The sequence below is a fragment of the Somniosus microcephalus genome, chromosome 4 (genome assembly GCF_052327205.1).
Source record: "Somniosus microcephalus isolate GS21.2 chromosome 4, FLI_Smic_1.0, whole genome shotgun sequence".
Taxonomy (NCBI): domain Eukaryota; kingdom Metazoa; phylum Chordata; class Chondrichthyes; order Squaliformes; family Somniosidae; genus Somniosus; species Somniosus microcephalus.
Window position 1 is genome coordinate 227,919,271 of NC_140990.1, and position 16,212 is coordinate 227,935,482.

Here is a 16,212-nt window from a genome sequence, read left to right on the forward strand (position 1 = left end):
TTTTGTCCCAAATTATTCCACAACCAGTTCTTTAATACTGTCTGTTATTAGTTTCATTCCTCTGTAGATTTTCACCCAGAATTGTCTCCATTCTTTTAAAAAGTATGATAACTTTTGGTAATTCTTCAGTATCCGGAAGCAATAAAGCTCCCATCCTTCACTCCCACTTATGATCTGTCCACCACATGAAACTTGCTTCCTTCATTATGTTATACATTTTTCTCATATTTTACTTACAGAAGCACCACTAGATCCTGCTGGACCAGGAAAACCAGCTGAGCCAGGCTCACCCTAGAAAGAAGGAGAAAGCAATCACCATTTTGCAAATAAAAAGCTGTGATCTGAAGAAGAATTCTTTGTACACCAAGCACTAGCTTAATGATCACATGTCAACAGTGAAAGATGTTATGAATCAACTACTTGATATGTCATTTTTAAGACTTGTGTTACTTGCTGCACTTTAGGTGACATGCTATTTGTTAATATTACAGGCATTTTACAGTCTTATATTAAGCATTTTGTTCACACTAACTTTTGCCTGATGGTTCTTAATTGATAAGTAAATATAACTAAAAATATATGAATAGGTAAAACAAGATGTACCCTTTCTCCTCTGGAGCCATAACGCCCTGGTGGACCCATTGGGCCTTGAGAACCCTGTGTGAAAACGGAAATAGTATATACATAAGATATAAAATTGAATAAGTTAATGCGAATCATAAAACAGTACTTACTAAGCATTTACTTTTAAACAGAATAGTTTATACTTACTCTGACACCACCTTTACCAACTGGGCCATTAGATGCTTTCGGACCAGCATCTCCCTGTTAGAATAAAGACACTTTTATTTTGTTTACGTTTAACAGCTCTTGAACATGCTTAATTCGAAGCAATATTTTATTGAGTAAAAGTTCAAAATGGACAGCACACTCACTTTTTCACCTTTTGGACCTTGTGACCCTGGAAATCCTATTCCACCAGGCATACCCAATAGTCCTGTAGGGCCCATTGGGCCCTGAGGGCCTGGATGACCAGTAGGACCCTAATATTTAAAATAATTCCGTCAAGAAATAGTACATCTCAGTACTTTCTAGTGGTATAATACTGTTGAAAAACATTTCAATATTACTACCTACCAAGCCTCCATCAGGTCCAACATTGCCATTAGGGCCTTGTGACCCCTTTGGACCTGGAGCCCCTTGGAATCCCTGTTCACCTGTGGTACCAGGCTCACCCTGGATGCAACAGAGATTTGAAGTATTAGTAAATGGCTGTTTTCAAAACATAAATATTTTTTTCTTCAAGGATCATTGGACTTACTTTTGGACCTTGCCCACCTGGGTTACCATTTTCACCAGATGTACCCTGTTGCAAGGAAACATTAAAAAAAATTAGTTCCTGCTATAAAAATCAACAAAGGTGTCTTGTTTGTATTGCTGTAAAATGAAAATGAGTGTGAGCAAAATGGTGAGTTTTCATCCATGGATTTACATGCAACAAATATACAGGATTTATTTACCTATTTGGAAATCCATACAAGTAATAGATAAGGAGAGAATGCTAGTTAGCCCATGTTAGTTAGCTAGTTAGCCTCGTCACATTCTATGCTCCTGCTTCAGTGCACAAACACAACTCCCTATAGATTTAGAAAGCTATGGATGTGAAATTGGTCTACACCAGTAACGTAAAATAGGCTCATTGCAAATCAGCGGTTTGTTTTACACCAGGCCTGATTTTCTTTACCATTAACATCAATCTGTATTTAAAAAAAAAATTAAACTAGCACTTTGCTACAATAGGCAGTTAATCCAATAAATTTATGGAGATTACTCATTAAATTATGTTATTTTCTGTTTTTAAAATAAAGCCTACATTTCGTTGTACTGCACTTGTGCACTAACAATGACAATAAAGTTGATTATGATTATGAACTGAACCATTTTGACTTTTATTATTGAACACCTAGATTTCACCCAATTAAGATTACTTAGGTTTGATAGGACCAAAACACTTCAAAATACATAGTGGTGTGCATGTCCAAGCGAATAACATGTCCTTCTGTGCCTGTGCTACCATGTTGAGTGTCCTATTCAGAATATTATCACCATCACACTTATAACTGCCACAACAAAAATAGTATTTTAATACTTGGTAATCCCTGGCGTAGCAGCACAGTTGATATGCGATTGGTTAGTGACAGACAGGGGAAACCAAAGCAGCAAATGGCAGACTGAATCTAGACAACCCAGATCCTGATTACAGTGGTGCTGGAGCAGCCTGCGTTCTTTATTGTACCACTTGTACATTTGCATATAAATAATAATAGTGGCAATTTAGTGGTTGATCCAGCCCCCAGTTGCTGATGGTAGCTTATGTGTCTCTATTCCTTATGATCCATTGATGTAAGACCACTGATTCTGTTTGAGCTTGGTGAAAAATGAGTCCAAATGAACCCAAATATTCATTGTTGCTACTAAGCATTGCGTTAGAAAGTATCCTAACTGAAGACAAGACAGTGTTGCTATTTTTCACCCATCACAATCTTTTTACATTAGCAGACGTGATTTTCCTAGGAGTCAGGTTGAGAATATTTTGACTTACTGCATTTTTCCTTTTGTTACTCTTGCTTGGATGACTTATTAATCATGGATTGTGGGTAAACATTACTTTTTATAAGAGTCGGTTTGCATCAGTTTAGGTGGTTGTGTATTTATGTGAACTATGATACATGAATAGACATAAAAATAAATATTGATTGATACTGAATGTTGTCTTACTGGTTCACCGGGTTTGCCATTTTCACCAGCAGTACCAGGGGGACCCATCATACCCTAATGTGTTAAAAAAAATGTAATTATAGTCAGTTCCACATAATGAAGCCTGATCGAAGTACATTTTTATAAAGTCTCAATTTAACCTCAATAGTGGCAGCTAAGGTTGATATAGCTATCCTGATATAAGTAACTGTCAAAAGCAAAATCTACAGCATATAGCATGAAGCTAATGCCTCCAAATAATATAAACCGTTATATTTAAGATATGATCAGGCATAATGTATGTTAATTATCACAAATAAAACATTTTGTACTGCTTTACTCGTTATAAATGGTTCTGTTAAGCATGGGTAGCTTTTGCATGAGTCTAATCAAGAAAAATAGAATGAAACATGGCTAAGAAAAGGTTCCACAGCAATTCTATTGTCCTCAAAGTGTGTTATCTATTCGGAGTGTCCTAAAATATTATTATATTAAAATAATATCTAATATGTATGTCACGGATTACCGAATCAATTGAACAGGATTTTCAATATAAGTACATCAGTTATACCAAATGATTTATACCTGTGGACCTGGAGGACCTGAAGGTCCTTGTGTTCCTCTTTCACCAACTGGACCCTAAGAAAAGAAGTAATCGCTCGTCAGTTGGCATTCAGAAATAAACTGCCCAGTCAAGGCAGTATTTTGAACAGACCACAATGCACCAATACCTATCATTTACATAATGATGAACCAGGAATAAAATTACATACATAATCCCCATGTATACAAGTGTTTTAAAATTTAAGGCTGCGATTTCGCCAGCAGAGTTGGGATCGTGGTGGAAGAGGTGGTTGGCAGATTCCGGTCTCATTCCCGGCTACAGCTGCTCTGTAAAATGATTTTCCATTAATAGGGCTTGTTAAGCCCACCCTGCGGGGTTCCCGGCCAATTAAAAGGAAGTGGGTCTGATGACGTCATTTGATGATGCATCATCAGCAGGTTTCCTTAAAGGAGACATAGAGAACCCGACCTACTTACCTGACGTGATCTCTGAATGATGTGAACCCTATTAAAAATGTGGTAAATTAGAAAAAGGCTGGCAAAATAGTAATAAAAAAGCACTTAACAAGCAGTTAAGTATCTTAAATGCCTCCCCTGCTGCTTGGTGTCAGGTCTGTTCTGAATTCGCAGACCTGTCACTCTGGAAACTTACATGGAGGCAGGTTCACGGTGGGTTCCCAACCCGCTGTCAATCATTCCGATTTTGACAGTTGACCTGCCTCCAAACCCGCACACTGAGCACCGGCAAAATCCAGCCCTTAGAATTTTCAGATGTTTTAATGAAATTTCATACTTACGGGAGAGCCATCTGGACCAGGAAAGCCTTTCTCACCACTTTTCCCAGGTAGACCCTGTTCATATTGTTCACATGTTAGCATCAACATGCAATTACATAGAATTACATAGAATTTACTGCACAGTCTAACTGGTCTATGCTGGTGTTTGTGCTCCACACTGGCCTCCCCCACCCTACTTCATCTAACTTCATCAGCATATCCTTATATTCCTTTCTCCCTCATGTACTTATCTCGCTGCCCTTAACTGCATCTATGCTGTTCGCCTCAGCCACTTCACATGGTAGTGTGTTCCACTTCTAACTACTCTCTGGGTAAAGAAGTTCCTTCTGAATTCCTTATTGGATTTATTAGTGACTATCTTATATTTGTGTCCTCTAGTTTTGGACTCTCCACAAATGGAAACATCTTCCCTACATCGATCCTATCAAACTCCTTCATAATTTGAAAGACCTCTTTAGTGGCTAAATAATCAGTTTTATTTTAATTCAGTAGCATATTCTTTGTATGTTTTTAAACTGATAATGAAAGACTATTTACTTACTAGTACACCAGGATTGCCTGCAGTTCCTTGCTCACCAGTCCTACCAGGTACACCCTTGCAGGAAAAAAAAAACCTTAATCTTAATTTAGGTGTTTGGAACTTTTTATGTGACTCACAATTCCAAAATTTCAGTAAAATTAGTCACAAAAAAGTGATTGCACAGATTTTTTATGAACTGTCTTAAATATGATTGGACAAAACAATGAGAATAATTTTAACTTAGTTAACCAGGCAGGAAACCGACAGGATAGGTTGGAACACCAGTTTTACACCCCGCCCAACATCACTCTCCATTGACTTCAATAGAGAGTAAAATTGAGTGGGGTGTAAAACTAGAGCTGTACTTGATCCCATCACCTTTCCGATGGACAGGTTAAGTTAAAATTGTCCCAATCAATCTGCATGAATATTGTCACCATGGTAACATTAGGAAGTGTTACACTTACATCATTCCCCCTTGTACCAGGGAAACCCATAATTCCAGGTGGACCTCTTTGTCCAGCCGGACCAAAATCACCTCGATGACCATGCTCTCCAGGCGAACCCTAGCAACAAAATTTAGAACATAAAATAAGAAATGTCATCTTTTTTGTCCGCTATTTTCAGCAAAAAGCAGGCCTGAGGACCATCCGATATTGGTCATTGGGCCTCATCACCGGTGAATGTTAATTGGATGCCCCGATGCAGCTCGGCGGTCAGGCTGAGAGGAAAATTATCTGGGTTGGATGTCAGCCTCAGCCATTAGATGACTCCTGGTGGTAGGGGAGAGACGAATAGGAGGGGGAAAGTATGGGCCAGCAACAGTCTGTAGCATTACTGTGGAGAAAGGAGCAGCACTGATGTTCCTCCTGGCTCCAAATTAAGGCAGAAAAACCTTTACATGCTGTTTCTTAGATGGCCTCCAGTTTCCCTTCAAGGACCGCTGGTTAGGCATGCTGTAGAATCACAAAGCCTCATTGGAGCTTGCTTCATCATCATTTTGCCCATTTTAGGATCATAAATCAGGTGCAATGATGTTAGATTTATGCCTCAGTGAATTGAATGGGCTAGTCGGGGAAACATCTAAATTCCTGATGCATTGTCACACACATGGTATGCTGAAGAGACATATGAATAAACAGGTCAGAGTGTGGGCATTCTGCAACGAGTGGCTCACCTCCAGACTCCCCACTAACAACAAGGCATAAGTCAGGAGTGAAATACTCTCCACTTGCCTAGATGGGTGCAGCTGCAACAACACTCAAGAAGTTCGACACCATCCAGGACAAAGCAGTCTGCTTGATCGGCACCCCATCTATCAGCTTAAACATCCACTCCTTCCAACACTGGTGCACCATGGCTGCAGTATGTACTATCGACAGGATGCATGGCAACAAGTCACCAAGACTTCTTTGGCAGCACCTCCCAAACCCGCAACTTCCACCACCTAGAAGGACAAGGGCAGCAGCTGCAAGGGAACACAATCACCTCCAAGTTCCCCTCCAAGTCACACACCATCCTGACTTGGAAATATGTCGCTGTTCTTTCATTGTCGCTGGGTCAAAATCCTGGAACTCCCTACCTAACAGCACTGTGGGAGCAGCTTCACCACACGGACTACAGCTATTCAAGAAGAAAGCCCACCAGCACCTTCTCAAGGGCTTCTAGGGATGGGCAATAAATGCTGACCTTGTCAACAATGCCCAAATCCTGAGAATAAATTTAAAATTTAAAATAATATTTAAGTGCAATTGCTGGGCTACAAAGGGAAAAAAAACAAGACTGGATGGATTTCTCTTGTAAATGGTCTGCAAGGACAAAATCTTACCCAAAGGCTTTGATGATACTTCAATGTTTATACCGCAGACTAGTTTGCTTGGCATGTTTTAAATATGCGAAGACCAACACAAAGCTGTTAGGTATGTAACAATTTTGTATACAGGCTAACAAGCAAGGTTTACTTACTTTCTAATTCCCTGTTTGACAATTACCTGAAAACCGTGTTTGCCATCGTGGCCTGTGCTTCCTGGGCTTCCTGTGCTCCCCTAGAAAAAAAAGAATAGTTGCTGAGAATTAGTAAGAAGAGTCATTGTCATAAAAGTCATTGTATACTATGGGCTAGATTTTCAGTATAGACAGTTTTGGGGCGCTAACCTTAGCGCCCGCCCCAAAGTAGCGCCCCGTTGCCGGAAATTCAGTGGCTTCGCCCTAAGAGGTTGGTGGAGCGCTAAAAGAGGCGTTCCACTACTATCTTTAGGCGCTAAGCCGGCGGTGCAGAGCGCAGCGCCCGAGCTCGGGCGCAGCGCACGGCAGACACTCTGGTGCCAGTGAGCTCTTAAAGGGGAAGGGTGCATGTGTTTTTTTCGGAGGAGGAGGAGGAGGAGGAGGAGGTGGAGGAGGTGGTGTTGGAGGAGGTGGTCGGAAACATAAATACACCGTTCACAACAACACACTGGATCCTTCCACACAACACATGCAGACCGCCTTTTATAGTGCAGGAGGAGTGCCCTTTAATTTGCGCTCCCCAGGGTGTGTTGCGTTCCATTTTACAAACGCTCTGGACGCCAGCCGCACAATGGGGCGGTCCGACTGAAGTTTGGATTCGGGGCGGCCAAAGGGCGTTGCACGAGGATGTGACGTCATTTTCTGCGCGCGCATCCGGGCGGCCGCTAAACTTTGCGCCGGCGCTAACGGGCAACTTAATTTGGGGCGGGGCGCAAACTGCGCTGCGCCCGGGCGCTACACGAATAGCGCCCGAAAATCACTTCTCTTAAGGCGCTAACTGCTGGCGCAAGCAACTGAAAATCTAGCCCTTTGTTTTTAGGGAAGAAATGTTTTCTTACTTTCTGGCCAGAGGGACCTAGGTTGCCGGGCTGACCTGATTCACCAGTAAAACCTTTAGGACCAACTGGACCAGCTGGACCAGTTCCTCCGCTGGGGCCCTATTACAATGGAAACAACCTTTTACTGAATATTTTCAAACCATCAAATTGTAAAAATTGTGAAAATTTATTAACAATTTCAAAAAATATACAAAAACTATTTTCCAACCTTTATGCCTGGATGACCATGTGGACCTACGGGTCCTTGCATACCGTGAACACCCTAAGAAACAAAATGATTAAACTACCACAATGATATCAAAATGTAAGAATATTGACATGTAGGCCGCAATTTTGCGTTCGGTGTCGGGATGGGGGCGGGTCAGCTGGTTTCCGGGTTCCGATCCCGCCCCCAGCTGCCTCCACTCCACAGACGTGATTTTCCCTTGATTGACCTAGTTAAGCCCGCCAATAAACAGGAAGCGGGCCTGATGATGTCATTTGATGACACGTCATCTGCCGGTTTCCTTATAGGGACCATGTACAATTTTATTTTGACAGTTGATTTCTCAGTGTTTGACAGCATTGAGGTGTTGAAAAAACTGATAATCACTGCACAAAGGTGAGCTCTTGCACCAAGGCTCTCCAATGACTCCCTCCATATTCTGGAATAGATGGCAGCTGCAGGTGAGATGACAGAAGCGATCTGTCACTGGTGAGAGAGGTTCTCCCAATGAGGTGGCACTGGACATATAGTTGGATTAAAAAACTTGTAAGCTAAAGAAATCTGTATATGTTTTAAAAATGCAGTAACCAACATTTTCTTTGATCTGAACTCACCATGTGCAACATTGCATCCTTCACACCACTTCTGCAGCTGTCATCTTTTCACAAACATTAGACCAGACTAACATAATGCCACACTTACCTGGTGTGGTGTCCGGACATCAGGAAACCCACTCCAGAAGCAGGAAAATCGAAATACAGGCTGAACACTACTAGCAATTACCTGTTAATAGGGGACTCGACACATGGGAAGGCTGTTTGGAAGCGGGTTGACGACAGGTTCGGGACCCGTTGTCAATCAATAGGACTTTAACCTCTGACCCACCTCTCTGAATGCTGGCAAAATCATGGCCGTAGTGTTATTTTGATTATAATGTTTAGATTTGCATTACTGAACTAGAGGTATCTACACAAACTAGTGCACACAAAAATCAGCACATTGAGGTCATACAGCGCAGCCACCGATAAAGCAGTGCTAAGGTTTTCTTTCTTAGTCTCAAGCTGCAATTTGCTACAAACTTGTATGTTTTTATGTAAGCATTGCATGTATTTTTTGTTTAATTTAAGTTATTACACTTAGAAGACGAATCAGGGGGAAAAGTTTGCATTCAGTATATATAAAAGCTTCTGACAAGGTGCCACAAAATAGGTTACTATATGTGGGATTGGAGGGCTGATTGGATCGGGCATTGGTCGTGGAGACCAGTTACAAGTGGAGTCCTGCAAGGATCGGTCTCTGGACCTTTACTCTTCAAGATTTATATCAATGATCTGGATGAAGGCAGTGGCGATGTTATCTATAAGTTTGCGGATGACATGAAGATCTGTACTGATGTCAGAACCCTTGAGGAGTAAAAAAATGGCAAACTGATCTAGATGCTATGAGGAATGGTCCTACATCTGGCAGATGGCATTTAATGTAAAGAAATGTAGTGTAATGCATTTGGGTAGGACTCATGCTAATCCAATGTGTACCGTGCTGGGCTCTCAATTAAAATAGCTAATATAGTGCATGAGTCTCTAAAGCCCAAGAGACCAAGGTAAAATCAAATAGAGTATTAAGATGTATATCTAGGATGATCCAATGTGAAACAAAGAATACCATGGTGTCCTTGTACAATAACTTGGTTATGCCCCATCTAGAATACTGTGCCCAGTTCTAGTCCCCTCACACAGTTGGAGATATGAAGGCCCTGTAAAAGGTGCAGGCAAGGGCCACTAGATTAATACCTAGTTTAATAACCCTTAGTTATCATGATAGGCTCAGGGAGCTGGGTTTTGTTTTACCCTAGAAAAATTGAGACTTTTGGAAGACTTAATAGAAGTGTATAAAATGTTGAAGGGACTAGACAGTGTACATGTGGACAGATTATTTTAATTAGATAAATCAGGGAGAATGAGAGAATATGTATACAAGCTATGTATGCATTGAACTAGGTTAGATGTTAGGAGGTTTCTCTTTTCCCAGAGGTTTACAGACCTTTGAAATAGGTTGTTGACTTGTGCAGTGGGTGCAGAAACACAGCAAAGCTAGCCAATTCTTGGAGGTGGTTGATATTGCTGCATGAAAAAGGTAGATGGGATATTGCATAACGTACCTCATGGTCATTGTTATCTCCTGGACTCATTTTTTAAATCGCCTTCGGGGTCTGAGAGGAATTTCCCAGAATTACTTTTTCCCTGAATAGGCCGAGGGCTCTTTTTATCTGTTTCTGCCTCTTCAGTGCTCCTTATAATTTGAGACGAACTTATTGAATGATAGCCTTTTTCAATTATTTTCAATATAATCTTGACAGCCACTATCTACTGTTGTTCATGAACTGTTATATAATTTTCTCAAGAAATGCATTTTTCTGTTTTTAAAATAGATTCTACCTTACCCTCTGGCCAGGCTGACCATTTTGACCAGATGGTCCTATTTCACCAGCAGTGCCTCTTTTGCCATCTTCTCCAGGAGGACCACGGCCACCTGGACTCCCTGGTATACCCTAGGTTGCAGAAACATCCATTTTTTAACAGTTCAAAATTTGACTATGGCATTAAAGCATATGTGTTTGGATTTCCAGCGAACTGCATAGAGGATGTTTATTAAGAGAGGCAATGATCTGTAATTTCCTTGAAGCTGTTCTCACTCCACTGCTGTAACTTTGCTGGAATTTTTGTCTAACTGCTCTTCTGGGAAGCACCTTGGAATGTTTTTCACTTTAAAGGCGCTATATAAATGCAATTTGTTGTTGTTTTTGGAAACCCCGTTTATTTCTGGCGAAGTTACAGCTGAGTAAGAGCAGCTCTGGGGAAATCCCCGGCCAATATTTTCATTTTGCTGAAGTATCAAGGGTTCAACATTAATATTTCTCAACCAGAATTTAACTACTACAAATAAACTTCCACTATAAATATTGGTCCTTTTGTGAAGGAATAAGCCATATTTCAGAAAAATACACCATCATATGAACAGAATTCTGATTTTATTAATACATGATATACTGGGTTTAAAAATCTAAAGTCTCAATGACACAAGCTGTGCAAACAGGCTTCTGAGATGGGATGGTTTGATAACACAAAAGTTGTAAACACCACAAGCTTTTGAAATGAGAATTGGTTAAAAAATACTAAAACAATGGCCCTATTGAAATAGCAGTTTGGCGCTTCCAGAAGGTCTGGAGTTTGGGAGAAACACAATGAAATGACCCAAGTAAAGCATTAAAAACTAACACTTCGAACAGGAACACAGAATATTAAAAAACCATGTGCCTTTGTAAAAGTAACATCAAATGAAACAGGAAACATGATATAATATAACCAACTAAGATGGCTAGTTGAAGTGTCTTGAATTTACATGTTGTAAATATGATACCAACAGAACACTTTGAAGATATGACTTCAATAGATGCACCAAGCAATCACATGGTGTTTGTATTGAACTTGGAACACCACGAAGACAGGAGTCTGTGGTTGTAACCAGTTAAGGTGGTTTTAGAATTGATGGAAGACCTTCGATAAGAATGGCATCAAATAAATACTACTGTCATATTGTATTTTATGATAAGTTTTTGAAACTCCTAAGCAACAGACAGAAGTCTGCAAGCTAACAGTTGAATTGGCAGTAAGTATAGAGAAAAGTCAACAGGAAGATGACTAGAGATAATTAGCTTACATCAGCAGAAAACTTCAAAGGATAAACCACTAAAAAAAGGTATAAAAACAGAGCTTTTCAGATAGACAGTCAGAAGGCACTGGAAAGGGGCAAAGCGATTCTCTCAACTTCAAAGGCACGCTTTCTACGTTTTTAACTCAGTCTCGGGGATCAAGGTACTTTTAATTTGATTTTGGTGGATATTCTGGATTAGTATTAAGAGTAAGAAATATAAAAATGTAACAAAGTTAAGATTTGAGAATAAGAATCTCTGAGAATAAAGAAAATGTAAACTAATTGTATTTTGAACTGTTAATGTTGCGATTGACTCACAAGCTGTTAACTGTATGTTGGCTCTTAAATAAATCTATGTATTTTTAGAATTGTCTCACAGAGTATTTCTGTATCAAACTCGCAAAGTCAATTTCTATACACTCTTTTGTAAGGAGTTGCAGAATTCTGGGGGTGTTTTCTGGACCCTCATAATATTCGGAAGGTTATAGTCTAGTTAAACTTATTAAAAGTGCTATCCGGAGGACAGTAACATCTTCACGTCATTCCTTTCCTTTAGGGAGAGATAGTCTGAACCTTTAGACCCAATTAAGCGTCTTATAAAATTCGGCTATCTTTAACTTTAGTTGAAGGTGAACGTCTGGGGAATACGCCTGATCTGGGGTAGCCCGAAAAGGGCTAGGACTAGTAATTATCCCTTCACTCTGGCTTCTGCTCTCTGTCACAATTCTGCCACATTTTCTTTTTTCTTTCAGAATTGGAACGTTTAGGTTTAATTTTCTCTATGTGCTATTTTTAGGTTAATATGTTTGTATAAATTTCTGTCTGCTATTTTAATGCAGATGTTAATCTATTGAATTAATGATTGGTTAAAACAGTACAGGCAGACATTTATGGCATGGTGTCAAATGGTGCACTAAAAATAGTGTACAGAGCAAATTAAATTCTTCATAATTATTTTGCAATTAGGCAAATTTTGGATCTAATCTCCTCTATTCCTTACTGAAGCTGAACTCTTCTCTTCTGAGTTCAGGATGACTCATGCATTCAATTCTTCATCCCTGTTAAGGGTTGTTCAACACAATTGCCTCTTCATTCTGAATGGTAGCTCACATTGAGCTATTGAGTAGGGTGAAAGCTACAAAGAGTAAGTGAAGAAGAATCCATTTATGGTCTGGCATAACATTAGTGAAACCAAGAACTGAAATTTAAATGACGATAGTGAATGACACACTGACTTTTCATGTCTGGCAGCTGGACTTGAAATCAACCTTGAATGATAGAATAAAAGCCTCCAGGAAGTAAGATTGTCCTACATGGAAAGCATTTGGGGACCTTCAACTGAATTTCTAGTGGACAGAAGCTGCTTTTACATTGCGGTCAGGCTCATGTTAGTGGCCGGGGGCTCCCAATCTACAGGGTCTCATGCAGTCCAGCGCAAACTGAATGTACACGTTCCATTATTTGCTAAGGCCAATGGCTGGGCAGATCTGGTGAGAATGAGTTTTCCTGCACAAGTTCACAATCTCAGATTGACTGTGTTGCAGCACTGAGGTGAGGTATTCCTCAGAGGTCTGAAACTGTGAACCAGTTCTGAAGAAGCAGTGAGATGGCTCTTGGCTGGGATTGGAGTATAGTGTGAGAAACCCAGGAGAGAAGGTATTCCTATACTAGCACAAAGATTAGATAAGCAACAGGATAATAGTGGTGGTACAAAAATGGCTACAGTTTGGACTTAATCTAGGTAAGCAATCACTGGTGAATTTCTTACCTTTTCAACATCAGGGTTATAAAAGGTTTTAGAGCAAATATTTTCCAAGGCACTATTTATTATCTCTACTATAGGATTTTAGCAGTTTGAGCAAGTTTTTATTTAATTTGATCTTAGGCTGTGAGCCTCACTGGCAAGGCTACATTTACTGCCTACTTCTGGTTTCTTCAAGAAAGTTGTGATGGGCTTTCTCTTTGAGCCACTTGCACAACGGTATTAGATAGGGAATTTGATCCGATTTTTATGTAGTTCACAACTGAGTGGCTTGAGAATCAACCACATTAGAGTTGCATGTAGGAGTGGCAGGCTCCATAATTAGGTTTTTACAATAATGAGGTTTTCCTGGTTATTTTTACACTGCTACTCCAAAAATTACCAGATTTATTGAATTCACATTAATTTGTAGCATTGAGATTTGAACTCATCATCACTAGGCTACCAATGACCTAGAAATTGCATTGCACAGCACCACTACTGACCCTGGCCCTCCTCCCACCACCCAACCTCCTGTCCCAACCACCAATCTCCCTCCCCTGGCACCGAACTGGGATCTCCAACGCCCCAAACCCGACCACCACTCTCCCATGCTCCCAGCCCCCTGCGACTCCAGCCCCCCAATCTCCAACCCCCGGCTCCCGCTACTCCAGACCATCCGACCCAAAGCCTGACCCCCGGCCTGACCTGCAACATCAACCTCCTGCTCAGTGTTGTCTCCACCTCCCCATCCCTGACCAAGCTCCAAACCCACTTACCTGAGGGCTACAGCAATACTTGCAGCAGACCAATTTTTCTTCAGTCACCTCGTCTTCTCTGGCAGGCTGTTGTGTGGCACTGGCTATTTTATAATAAGATCTGAGGTCCAATATCAGGGGGTGCCTCAGACCTCACCATTCTAGCGCAGGGTGTTTACCCTTCGCCCTCAAACGTCCAGAATTTCTGGGCCAATGGCTTTTATGGATTACTGACCAAAACTAAATGTAAAAAGCAAGAAGAATTCAGACTTACAGGTTGGCCCATGGAACCAGCATTACCTCTTTCACCCGTTTTACCTTCTTGACCCTAAAAAGAGACATATATATGTTTAGAGAAGCTTAATTTCCCCATGAACCTATGAAGCATGAGCCAGTTTAAATTCTATTTAATTTCTACAACAGTGAAAGCCAGGTAGAGTTTAAATGTTGGAATTATTAGGATGGTTAAACATACTGAACAATTTCATTTGTAAGCCTCTAAAGGACAGCTTTGGACATTGAGAAAAATTTACAATTAATGTAAGTATTACTGTTTCTGTACTCAGTTAAGGAAGAATGAATGTATAATGAGATAACTAATAGTAGCACAGAATATCGATGTTGATTTACAATCAATACTTCATCATTTCTTCAGATTTGTAAAGCAATTTGTATGGAAGATAAAGATACTGTGGAGCAAGATTATGAAAGTCAAGGTGCATCTTTCCTTTTTCATAAGAACAATATTTAAAAGAACAAAAATTGGTTCAAACATTGAGAATTAGGTATATACTTCAATACTGTGTTAATTTATGTGTTGTAGATATTTTATTTTAAGTCTTGTTTATCATCATTATATTGTCATTACTGCAAATCATTCTGTCCACTTGCCACTAGTACAAAAGAGTAAGAGTTCACAATAAGTCTTACCAGTGAACCTTTAGAGCCAGCAGTACCATCAGTGCCTGGTTGCCCTGGAGAACCAATAAGACCTTTACCACCAGGATTACCAGGCATACCAAAAGGACCCTAAAGTGTGAAGAAAAATGGAGTAAATGAAAAATGCTGCCAACAGACTAGTGTAATATTTTCATATTAAATAGAATTATATAGATATTATAACACGGAAATAGATTGTTCAGTTCAACCAATCCTTGTTAATGTTTATCCTCCTATTCTCAAGTGTCCACTATGTTCCCATATCCCTTTATTCCCACTTTCCTTCAACTACCTATCTAACATATTCTTAAATGTTGTCATGGGTCTCTGCTTCAACCATTAACTCTGACAGTGCATTCTACAGCCTCACAACCCTCTCTGTAAAACAGTCTCCCCTGCTCCCTGTCCTAAAATTTTAACTAATATCTATGTATTCATTTTCCCAAGATTCAAATACAAAATCCAGAAGCTATCACACAGATTGAAAATGGAACAATAGTAAGATATTAAGCTGAATGCTCTACCACAGCACTTACTGGAAATTTTAGGAAAGCTATCATATTTTTCTAAATTTTCCTCAAATGAGGCAATGACTCCCTATTTATCAGCCCATCAAAAGTTCCTGTCATCTTACATTAAGGAGCATAGAACTCACTGCACATGGACCTGTGATGGACACTTAGGTCATTAATGAAACACATCAGCATTTAAAGTATTTTTATCTTTAACTAAGAGGTCACATCACCATGTACCTCATGCATTACCACTATAATTGAGTCGGCTGTACAATGCATTGTATTTTGTAGAAACTGACCGGGAAACCAGTAAGGCCAGTCAGCCCATCTTTTCCATCACTCCCCTAGAAAAGACATTAAAAAACTGAGCTGTTAAAGCTATTTGAGCATAAACTAGTTAATGAAAAATAAGTATTAAAATAAAATTGAGGAGCTATTTTATTCAGTTGCTTACATGTATGCCTAGACTTCCAGGGGATCCCCGAGGGCCAGACTCTCCCCTTGCTCCTTGAAATCCATCAAAACCATCAGAACCTTTTGATCCAATGTCACCCTGTGAGAGACGTTAGTTGAGAAAAAAAATTAACTTCCTGATAAAGGAGACGTGGTTGCAAGGTGACCAAGGTTGGGAACTAAATATTCCAGGGTATGTGACATTTAGAAAGACAGCCAGAATAGAAAAGGAGGAGGGGTAGCCCTGATAATAAAGGATGACATAAGGACAGTAGTGAGAAAGGATCTTGGCTCAGAAGATCAGGAAGTAGAATCAGTATGGGTGGAGATAAGAAATATCTAGGAGGCGAAAACATTGGTGGAAGTATTTTATAGGCCCTCAAGCAGTATCTATACCATTGGAAAGCAT

The 16,212-nt window shown here is 40.1% G+C and overlaps 1 protein-coding gene across 1 annotated transcript in view; it reads right to left on the reverse strand.

Annotated features, from left to right (window-relative positions):
- The window catches only part of LOC147120252 (uncharacterized), a 168,065-nt gene that overhangs the window by 84,466 nt on the left and 67,387 nt on the right, over positions 1 to 16,212 (reverse strand). Inside the window, exons 16-34 of the mRNA XM_085985897.1 lie at positions 15,805 to 15,903; positions 15,650 to 15,694; positions 14,827 to 14,925; positions 14,171 to 14,224; positions 10,127 to 10,234; positions 7,690 to 7,743; positions 7,482 to 7,580; positions 6,630 to 6,683; positions 5,106 to 5,204; positions 4,660 to 4,713; positions 4,119 to 4,172; positions 3,343 to 3,396; positions 2,779 to 2,832; positions 1,322 to 1,366; positions 1,138 to 1,236; positions 936 to 1,043; positions 772 to 825; positions 604 to 657; positions 238 to 291 (exon numbers count right to left, since the gene is read on the reverse strand). Coding sequence (XP_085842023.1) covers positions 238 to 291; positions 604 to 657; positions 772 to 825; positions 936 to 1,043; positions 1,138 to 1,236; positions 1,322 to 1,366; positions 2,779 to 2,832; positions 3,343 to 3,396; positions 4,119 to 4,172; positions 4,660 to 4,713; positions 5,106 to 5,204; positions 6,630 to 6,683; positions 7,482 to 7,580; positions 7,690 to 7,743; positions 10,127 to 10,234; positions 14,171 to 14,224; positions 14,827 to 14,925; positions 15,650 to 15,694; positions 15,805 to 15,903 — 1,341 coding nt within the window. The remainder of the gene's footprint in view (positions 1 to 237; positions 292 to 603; positions 658 to 771; positions 826 to 935; positions 1,044 to 1,137; positions 1,237 to 1,321; positions 1,367 to 2,778; positions 2,833 to 3,342; positions 3,397 to 4,118; positions 4,173 to 4,659; positions 4,714 to 5,105; positions 5,205 to 6,629; positions 6,684 to 7,481; positions 7,581 to 7,689; positions 7,744 to 10,126; positions 10,235 to 14,170; positions 14,225 to 14,826; positions 14,926 to 15,649; positions 15,695 to 15,804; positions 15,904 to 16,212) is intronic.